The following is an 11,084-nucleotide window of genomic DNA, read 5'->3' as shown; positions in this document are numbered from 1 at the left end:
GAGTACGTTTTTAGTTTGTATATTGAGCAATAATTCTTAATGTTCATTCTTAATAACATAAAGACAGCATGTGCTGACATTTGAAATGCACTTTAACCAGAGTATTTTTCAAACTGAAGCTGAAGTGCAGAAAAAGAAGCTAGCTAAGCTAGCAGATCGGTCACTGGCATAAAACCAGGAAACACAGGGGTAACACACTTTGCTGCAGTCTGTTTTTTTATATACTCTGACATCCCTCTGACCCACTCTCAGATTTCCAGGTTCCCCTGCTCCCCACAATATCTTTGAAGACCCAGAAGATGCACAGCTGGTGTGTGTCTTCAGCCCCATGTCCACTACATGCCACCAAGCTCTCGTCTGCACACTGGACAACACCTTGTGTTTTTCCTCCCTTGCAGCTCCCAGGCTCCAGCAGACACATGGGCTGGGAACATGGCTGCTGTCTGCAGTCCCCCTGCTCCCCACCTCCAATCAGATGCCTTTCCCCTTCTCCTAACAGGCATCTCTGTCTCCCCCTACTGACCACACATACCCTGCTCTGCCTTCCCATGGAGGAGGACGGATGATGTCATAGAGAACCCCTTAGGATGCTGGGAAGAAAGACTGGAAAGGAAAAAGGAAAAGCCAGACTGCTGAAGAGGGTCAGGCTGGGCGATAAAGAGAGTTTAGCCACGGGGGTATGACAGCAGCGCGGAGCAGTGGTCAGGGTTCTGAACTTGAAGCTAGAAGCTTGATTTCAAGTTGCAAGTGAGACACTACTGTGGCTCCTTTGACCAAAATATGCTTTCTTCAGGAAGCATTTTGTAAATGCCGTGTTTTGCACATGCAGCTGTATGAATGAATTTATTAGACTATCACGTCAACCACTCTTGACATTTATTTGAGAAAAAAACACCCTAATTCGGGGGTCTTGACAAACGTCCTGGCTTCTCAGGGATGGTGTTGACTGAGTGATGGACTAGGTTGGGTTTATGTCAGGTGTAATGCTTTGTATTTAGACCAAAGAGTTCCAAAAACGCTTTCGCCAGATGTAGTATCTGTAACAGCGATGGACTAGTCCAGCGATGGACTCCCGTGAAGTGTGTAGTTTGAGACCCTATGCAGACGGTATGATCCGGAAGGAACTGGAGTAGGATGCTGGTGGAAAGATGGCAGGATCAGGACGGGATGACAGACAGAGGGGCATGACGGCAGCGGTCCGGTGCTCAGGGCGCATGGCGAACGTGTCGTACGGCGTACGTGTCCGAAACAGTCCAAAGGGGAAAACAGGGCACAGTCCAAAATTAATAGCCAGGAGGCCCATGCAAGACAAAGACAAGGAAGAGGGAACTTGGAACCAGGACCACAGAAATTAAAATCAGAGTGACGTAGGGTGACTTGATGCTAGGCGGGCCTCCGGGCATCTGTCTTCCAATGCAGAGCCCTGAGCTTCGGAGGCACGAGGTTTAAATAATAAACAGGGGACAAGGGGCAGGTAAACGTAATAATGAAACTAAAATACAAAAGGGTCAGAGTCCCCCCTAGAGGAGTGACAGTATCTGCTAGGTGCTTTGTTCCTACCCCTCTGACCCACTCATTCCCCATTGTGGGATTTTAGAAGCTATTTTTTTCAATTCCATTTAAAGACCCCTTTGTAGAGTGACTGGCATATTGCTGGCTCATAGACATCTTCCGTTTCAGTCATTGAGTCATCAATGTAACTCTGTAACTCAGTCATCTCCGGAACTCTTTCAATGTTACCGTGGCCTCACAGTGGCCTTCCTCACCAATTTCTGCTCAAGTGATCTGGACAGTGTCTGGGTGCCTAAAACCGCTTAATGATCACCTTCACAATGCTCTCAGAGATATTGACATGTAAAAGGAGTTCAGGTGGGTAGCTGCGTTAGCATGCGTAGGCTGCAAAGGAACAAGTAATAGGCTTATTCCATGCTGAAAAGAGAAGAAAGAAAAGAAAGAAGAAGGAAAACATCGTTTCAGCTGTGGAGCCTTCTTCAGGTGTGAGAAAGACAGGGCAGATAGCAAAGGTAATGTTGTGGGAGAATTATTTGCTGTAGATAGGGTTTATTCATGACTTCATTGGTTTGACTTTAGTGTACTTTAATGTTTTAGGGCATATTTGAGGAAATGTAATAAACAGTAAGACAGTATGTGATATCACTCTTTCTATCATTTTTTTTTATTGTTCAATCAGTAAGAGTGCTAGATACAGAACTCCAGCCCCTCACTGTCCCTGTTGTCTCGGGTGGCACTGACTTTCAATCAGCACTCTCTCCTGCTTCCAGGGAGCATTCAAGACCACAAAATGACACAGGAGGGCCTGGAGTGGAGTAAAAGAAAGATGTTGAGAGGAACAGCACTCATACATCTGAACACATTTTCAACTAAAAGGGTCCTCTATTAATTGATTGTGAGTGACAACGGCACATTAATCGGAAGAGGAAATCCCATTTCTTCAGAATAAGAATACAAAACAAAATATAATCATGCATCTTGCAAACTTGCCAGACGACATCTGATATTATGTTAAAGAGGCTCACCTTTGTGTCTTGTGGGTTTGTCATAAGTAGGCAGGACTGAGGGTCAGTATCCTCTTTTTTCCTGCACTGGGTTTTTTGCAGCAGCACATCCATTATGTACTCTCCCCCACCAACATCCTGAAACACACGTCACACCACTGAGTCATTACTTTTCACCAGCCAGTCTGCTTTGCAGCCTCTAATTGAATCTGAGTTTTGTGATAATACATGAAAGTGTGTTGTGTAATTGACTCTTTAACACACAGTATTCAAAGGTCCCAGGTTCAGTCAAGTGAGAGTGTAATCAAGATGTTTCATGGCTGCTCACTGAGGCCAGCTATCCAGGTGTGTCTTGATAATCAGTTGTCAGATACGATGCATGGAAAGATCGGACATTACTGTACAAAGAAGAAATTGTAAAGACTTTGACAAGTCAAAACAGAGGACCTCTTCAAAATGAACAGCGAAATTGTTCTATGCTGAAAAGTAGAAAAGAAATGTAGCATTTTGGCAGCAGAGACTTTCTCAGGTAGGAGTGTGAGAAAGGAAGATGGCAGGAACATCAAGCACAGGAAGTGTGACCTGCTTTCAGATATGATGCTTGGAAAGATTGGACATTACATGACTTTTAGCCAATTTCAGATAATACTGTATAGACTCTCTGCAGATATCAAAAGAAAAAGACACTGAAAAGACAAAAGATGATATCAAAATGTTTCATCTATGCTCATAGAAATCAAACTGCTAAAGTATAATTGGGGCTGTATTGAGGGTACTTCCCTGCAGCCCAACTAGCATATACTCATTATTGCTGCTGAGAAAGAAATTACCTGAACTATAGTTTCATTTCACACCTACAGTAGAGCTATATAAGGTCACTTAACTTTAAATACATCGGATGCTGTAATGGCTGGAACCATTGCTTCAAGTTAACTGTGATTATATTAAAATTATATCGATATTTTCACAATATAATCAAATACACTTCCTACTACAGTATATAAGACTGATCATATTTTAAAGCCTCTTACCTTCTCTTTCACGGACTCAAACGTGGTTATTTTGTAGAGGTAGGGGTCCTTGTTGAAGAAGTTGAATGAGTACAGGGCAAAGGCAGCAGAGTCACGGACCTCTGGGCTGTCAGGATCAGCATCGTGCAGAGCTCCTGCAGGTGCTGACAGCGCAGGGAGCAGAGCTGAGGAGAGGAGAACACAGAGGAGCTGCCAGTGGCTTGTCATCTTCTACTGCTGCCCTTCGCTCTGGAGAGACACTGAGGACTGGGCTGCTAGCTGGGTTTTTATAACGGACAGGTCAGAATAACAACTCAGCGATTTCTTTGTCTCTTTACCAGTTTTGAAATATAATATTACTGGCTTTTTAGTTCATGTCCAACAATTTCACCATTCTTATCTCTCATAGTTCTGCACACAATGGACATCCTGCACTGGTTACATACTTAATTGCAATGTTAATCTGTGCTATTGCAGAAAAAAAAAATGGTGCAATGTTCTTTTTAGTATTTGCGATTAGATAATGCTGTTTGATTTTTCCTATTTGTGTAATTACCTTGTTGATTAAATTAAGTTTCATGCACACAGGATTTGATCCTGTAAGTGTTGCAATACTGCGGCCCCTGATTAGATCAAACTTTTTTACTCTTGCCAAGACTGAAGCTGTGGGACTTACAAGGAAGTTAGCATACACCACAGAACTATCGCCACTGCACTGTCAGAATGGGGCTGATAGGGTGAATGGATCCTGTGCAGGACTCGCCAAGCAAAAAAGAAAACCAGGAAGCAGGTGAGTAGGTCAGAACACGAAGGTACAACGAGGAAGCAGCAATCCAAAACAGAAGGCGAAGTCAAAAACGAGAAGCAGGCAAGGAGATCAAATACCAAAGAAAAGAAAGAGATAATCACGCACTTAGAAGGTCGATGACAATCCGCAATAGGGAGCGGGGAAATGAGAAAAAGGGAGAACTAAAATAGGGACGGGAGTGAACGGTTATTGGCGTGTTATTTGCGGCGTGAGCGTTTGTTAAAGAGTGTGCGCATGGGAATGCAAGAAGGGACAGAGACGCGAGTGGGATTCGTAACACTGCACTCCACGTAGGATAGAAAGCAGTGGTATCTGAAACGTGAATTATCCAGTATTCCACTTACATTTTATGTTGAAGGCCAAGCCTGAGAGGAGAACCACTTATTCAGACACTTAATCAGACTGCTTAAAGTAATAAAACAATTGGTTTAAAGTTCTTACTATTACAGCCATTTATTAGCAATGGTGAATATCTTAAACAGCGGAGTCTCAGTTTAATTAATTGCTTTGCTCATGATCAGTTATCTTTTTAAGTGTAGTGTGGATGCTGAAGACTGAAGTTGAATAGTGCAGATAATCCTCAGATAGATAAATAGATAAGACTTTATTGATCCCGAAGGGAAATTGATGTGTTACAGTTGTTCCCAATAAACAATGGAAAAACAGACAGACACTACCAAAAAATCCAAAGCTCAAAACCTCTAGTCCATGTTAAGGCAGATTGCCAGTGACTTGGGAGTGTGGTTGTTACCCTAGCTCTTATTCCAACCTCAGGGCCCTGAGTTTGAGTCTGAAGGGGGATGCCTGTCTTAATGGAGTCCTCATGTTCTCCCATATTGATTTGTGTTTTCTTCAGGTGCGGGATCATTGTGATTCTATTACTAGTCTAAAAACTTGATCTCTGGTCCTGACACAGTCTGGCTTGAAAAGCTGCAGTTAGGTCATGTGTGACATACTAAATACATGTCAGATATACAGGGGCTGGGGAAATTAATGGAAACACAGAGTAATATATGATGTTTTATTGAGTAAAAAGGACTGTACCATAACAGATCCTTCACCATGTTTAACTGCTGGGAACAGACATGAATGCTCCTTTTGACTTTCTACAAGCATAAACCAGTCCCAATGTAGGAAAAGGAGCAAAAGATAACTCAATAGACGTAATACTTCCTTCGATTGTTCAGATCTCCAGGTTAGGTGCTCATTGCACCAGGTTATGGAGTGCTGCACATTGGCCTTGGTTACAAGAGGTATCTGAAGGCAGCCCTACACTACCACAAACAGGGACTTTGAGAAGATCGTGGTGTACAGTTTGTGTTGAGACTGGGACATTTTTTGTGGTTTGATGCAAATATCCTGTTGAATGTCCTGTTGATGAGCTTTGACTTGCGACCACTGTTTCTTATTCCTAATTTGATGCTTTTTAGCATATGGTTTAATTTTCATAATTATCATAATTTTCAACACTGGTCCCCTTGATGCGACACATCATTTTGCCATTTCTGTGACTGATGCACCTGCAATTTGGGCACCAACTTTCTATTTCATAGAGGAATGTGGCAGAGAGCAAATGTTTAAGTAAAACAAAGTCATTGTTGATATTAAAATGGGGTCAAACTAACAGATGAGTGACCACCAGTTTATGTAACTCCTTTAAGAAACAGAATAGCTTTGGACCTCTCCTGACTCAGAATGCAGACATTACACATGTAGCCATAATAAGTTGGAAAGCAATTATTTCATTTTTATTTGGTTGATATTTCAACCCACAGTGCCAACCCACAGACCCGAATTACTTAGGTTTTTACACCGTCGGACTCTTTGGTGGACTCTTTGGTATACTATATTAAAGTACCGCTGAACAAATTTATGAAGTCATTGGGAGCACTGAAAAACAGCAAGTAGGGTATTTGCATTTGTGCCTTAGATTAGTAATAATAGTGTACTATCTTCTGATAAAGGAAAAAGAGTTCTGAAATTGTTTATCTTGGTTTGGTGAGAGTTACGAAACTATCTTATTGTCTTTATAGTGGAATAGGCAGACTCCTGGGAAATTCAACGGAATGTTGCCACGTATTACACGAACACAGCAAAAATGGACAGAGTGACAAGACTACAGCACTGATTGCCATTGAGCAATGAGATCTGGTACGCATTCAAATAGGACTATATTAAACATGTTACATACAAACAGAACAAAATTATTTTTCTATAGCACACTTCATGCACAGAAAAGAGGACTACAGAAGAATAAATCATCATATTTCTTTCACCTTAGAAATAGTTTCTAGTAGTGTCCAATGACGAGTGCTTGATTCATGTATTTACAAAATTGAGGATTGATTTCTGCAACTCTTTACTGTATGGGCTCCCTTATATTCTTCTCAGTAAATTGCAAAGTGTGCAAAACTCTGCAGCTAGACTTTTAACTCACACTAGACTCTTACACTTAAATCTCTGCATTGTTTGCCTATAAAGTCACATATTCAATGTAAGATCTTGTGACTGACTTTTAAGGCTTTAAATAATCCGGCTCTTTTATACATTTCTGAACTCCATCACTGCCTCTCGTAGGCTCTGTTCATTTGAGGCTGGTCATTTGTTCACTGTACCCAGAACTAAAGCTCAGACTCTTGGTGACTGTGTTTTTGCTGTCTCTGCTTCTTTGTTATGGGATATCCCTCCTCCAACACTTGGAGAGATAAATGCTGTGACTCTCCTTCCTTAAAACTCACCTTTTTGCTGGGGCATATGTAGCATGATTTCCCCACAGCTTATCCTGTATGTTTGTTTAATTTTTTTCTTTCACTTTTTATTGTATTTTTGCTTTTAATCACTATATTTAGCATCCTTGGGTTAAGAAAGGCATTTATGAAGTTATTATGATTAACACCAGACTGAACTCAATGCAGAATTATCTTTAGCGACTGAGACATACTGAAACCTTTAAGAGAGGGAAGATACAAAACAATCTTCCCCGTCAATCCAATGTGAGACTGACCTCATGACCCATAGACCAAATACAGCGAGGAGACACAAATGGGCAGTCTCTTGAAAGGAGATCATAGCTGACTCACAGCAAAGCAATCTCAGCTCTGTCACCAGGAACACAATGAAATGAGACCATTGTGAAACAAGCTAGCTTGTTCACCCCAGAGGGCACAATATCAGCCGTGTCAACCATTTTGTGTTCATGTGGTTATCTATGGGAATATAGGTGCCCTGTTCCCTTTTAAATCGGCACCAAAATACCTTACTCCATAGTGCATTTTTCACAATATCATTTTTTTAGTAAAACTATAAGACCCACTATATTATATTGAACAGGTTGACAGGAACTTTAAGAAACAAATCCTGAAAAGGTCTCAGGAATTTATGTTGCTTTACTGTTGTCTCCGTCTCAAGTGCTAGAAAATGATAAAAAAGACAAAACCTCAGGATATTGAGAGGAGTAAGAGAGAAACTAGAATAATTTCTGGCCCAGAAATACATATCATACATATCAAGACTGGACTAATGCACGATCAACAGTGACACAAATGGAAATGAACTTAGGACTGGATATTTAAAAACACACAGACATCAAACGGGCCAGCCATGCTCTTGCTTGAAGGAGCTGATTGGGCAGTAGACTCTTACGGTCTGTTCAAAAGCGATTCATTGGTTTTTGCTTATACATATCAGCTGGGTAGCAAGTTTTTTTTTTGACGGTTGCTTAATTATTTCTTTTTGAGTCTAAAGTCACAGAAATGTTCAAAGCCATCATTACGGCATGTGATACCAGCAGAATCTTGCTAAAATTAGGTTCTTTCCAGTATTTGTTGTCTGCCCGTAATTTGTAAGTATGGCCTTGATAACAACCTTACAATATGTCATTGCAACCAGTTTACAAGGTAGTCAGTCACTACCTGGAATAGTGTCCTTGCTCAGGCTGGTAGTTAGATCTCAGCTGTCTACCTGCAGTACTCATGTCCTGTGACGTGACATGTCCAACTGTCTGGAAATACTGCCATGGTATCTTCTCATTTTGTAGAAAATAATCCTTTTAATGATGGATGCCACATGAGTTCATTCTCAGCCTATGACAACAGTCCAACAGTGGTGAAGTCTCCAGAGCTGGGCAGGACAGGACCTGCAGGACTCGTGATGTAGTCTCCCAGGGGGGTTCCTAGAGCTAATGCAGTGTCTCTGAAAGCTGTCATAGCCAGTTTCTGTGCCTCATTCCACAAGACGGATGTTAATCTGTGTGCCCTGGCAGGCAACATATGCTAGTAACTAATACCTGCTCTGGGGAAGCATTTGGACAAGGTCACATCAACATCATGGTCATGATTTAATATCTCTGCTATGTTTCAGGTTAAGAACATAATTCTGGTGATTTTAATATCCATATTGATTCACAACATCCACGTTTAGCTAAGAATTTTCTAGCCTTGTTGGAATGCATAGGCCTCACATAGCCTCAATCCAACCTCACTCTCATCCCGGACTTAATCACTGTAAATGGTTTGTTTCACACTGATCTTGAACTAGGTATTTCTGATCACTTCGCTGTTCTCTTTGATACAGAATTCCCTGTCTCACACTCTTTAACTTGACATTTTGTATGTTTTTCACAGCTGGCAATCAGATGATCAGAACAGGTTTGCCGAGTCTTCTCTCACTACTTTGTCTTGCTTTCCAATCTTTGATACGCTGTATGACAACGTGCAAACCTTGAACGGCACTCTTTTAACTGCTTCTATCATCTCAGCTCCTCTTAAAACTCAATCCATCTCCTGTAAGACACTGGGACCCTGTGAGGAGATGCAGCCCCCCACCACCACTTGGACTATAAGGAAATAAAACCGACCCTTTCACTTTAGTCTTTCTCTGTTTGTCTGAGAGAGATCTGAAACACCTGCAGGGAGTTTTGATGTGTCACAATATCAGCACGTTCAAAGTTTGATTTGCAAAAGTGAATTGTTAGCGAAAAATAAACAAAATGAAAAAAAATCCAACCTCGTTACTGTATATAATCACAAATGCTTAATAAAGCACTGCTGGCAGTCTTTGATGTTTCAGCGATGTGAAAAACGACAATGATGAAATTCTTTAAAGATAAGGCTTTGGTAGGCAAACATGGTAATGAAAACAAATAAATCAGAAGAATAAATTAGACCCTTTTTTCCAGGTGTCTGGCTGTACTCCAGCCTGCGGTATTTAAAAACCCAGCTAGCAGCCCAGTCCTCAGTGTCTCTCCAGAGCGAAGAGCAGCAGTAGAAGATGACAAGCCACTGGCAGCTCCTCTGTGTTCTCCTCTCCTCGGCTCTGCTCCCTGCGCTGTCAGCACCTGCAGGAGCTCTGCACGATGCTGATCCTGACAGCCCAGAGGTCCGTGACTCTGCTGCCTTTGCCCTGTACTCATTCAACTACTTCAACAAGGACCCCTACCTCTACAAAATAACCACGTTCGAGTCTGTGAAAGAGAAGGTAAGAGGCTTTAATATGATCACTTGTACATACTGTACTAGGAAGTGTATTTGTCCAAGTTTTGTCAATGAGATTACATGCTCATAATCATGGCACACAAGTCATCGTACGTATCGAGTAATCTCATTTACTGTATCTCGTGTAGATGTCCCGTTATTAACATCGACACGACGGGAAGAAAACTGTTTCAGGGAACATGCCAGAGTAATGAAGATCTCTCTAAGCTTACAGTTCCCCATTTCACTGACATTTCTGTCTATGATTTTACAGGGATCTCAGGACTTCTACTCCAGAAAAACATTAGAAGCCAAATTTATCCTTAAACTTAGTTCTCCCTTTCTCTCTTCTCTCAGGGACAGAACAAAACCTCTCTACTCACTCAAAGGTTCAGGGCTTTACTCTTTCCGCCTCAGATCGCCCATCCTGTGGATATTCAGTCTCACCTGCTCGGTCCTCTGTTCTCCTGTGCTTGATGTTCCTGCCATCTTCCCCTCTCTCACTCCTGTCTGAAAAAGTCTCTGCTGCCAAAATGCTGCATTTCTTTTCTGCTTTTCAGCATAGAATTAACCTTCACTTGTCCCAAGAAAGTGTCCAAGTTAGGCTGGAGGTAAATACTCACAACACCTTCCGAATTATAAGGATCAGCTAAAACCGTATGGCTGGACAACTTGCTCCACACTCTTAAACCCTTTGGTTAAAAAAAAATGCCTTCTCTTCTTGCCTTTAGTGTCACTTTTCATTGTGAAGAGGTCCTCTGTTTTGACTTGTCAAAGCCTTCAAAGTTTCTTCTTTGTACAGTCATGTCCGATCCTTCCACGCATCGTATCTGACAGCTGATTATCAAGACACACCTGGATAGCTGACCTGTTAGCAGCCATGGAAAATCTTGAATATACCTCTCACTTGGCTGAATTTCAGCCCCTTTAATACTCTGTGCGTTTAAGACTCAGCTACGCAACATCACACTTTCATGTATTGTCACACAACCCAGATTCAATTACTGGACGTTCATCCGCTGCAAAGCAGACTGGCTGGTGAAAAGTAATGACTCAGTGGTGTGACGTGTGTTTCAGGATGTTGGTGGGGGAGAGTACATAATGGATGTGCTGCTGCAAAAAACCCAGTGCAGGAAAAAAGAGGATACTGACCCTCAGTCCTGCCTACTTATGACAAGCCCACAAGACACAAAGGTGAGCCTCTTAAACATAATATCAGATGTCATCTGGCAAGTTTGCAAGATGCATGATTATATTTTGTTTTGAATTCTTATTCTGA

At 41.7% G+C, this 11,084-nt stretch overlaps 1 protein-coding gene across 1 annotated transcript; it reads right to left on the bottom strand.

Moving 5' to 3' along the window:
- Positions 1–2,149: 2,149 nt before the first annotated feature.
- On the bottom strand, positions 2,150–5,398 carry LOC107079448 (cystatin-like). Its single transcript, XM_015363738.2, has 5 exons — positions 5,379–5,398; positions 4,440–4,495; positions 3,548–3,711; positions 2,538–2,654; positions 2,150–2,317 (listed from the first exon to the last, which is right to left on the bottom strand). Exons 1-5 carry the CDS (start codon positions 5,396–5,398, stop codon positions 2,222–2,224), a joined length of 453 nt encoding a protein of 150 aa, XP_015219224.2. The 3' UTR covers positions 2,150–2,221.
- Positions 5,399–11,084: the final 5,686 nt, after the last annotated feature.

This window comes from Lepisosteus oculatus, chromosome 15 (genome assembly GCF_040954835.1).
Source record: "Lepisosteus oculatus isolate fLepOcu1 chromosome 15, fLepOcu1.hap2, whole genome shotgun sequence".
NCBI lineage: Eukaryota > Metazoa > Chordata > Actinopteri > Semionotiformes > Lepisosteidae > Lepisosteus > Lepisosteus oculatus.
This window is presented reverse-complemented; position numbering and strand designations above follow the sequence as displayed.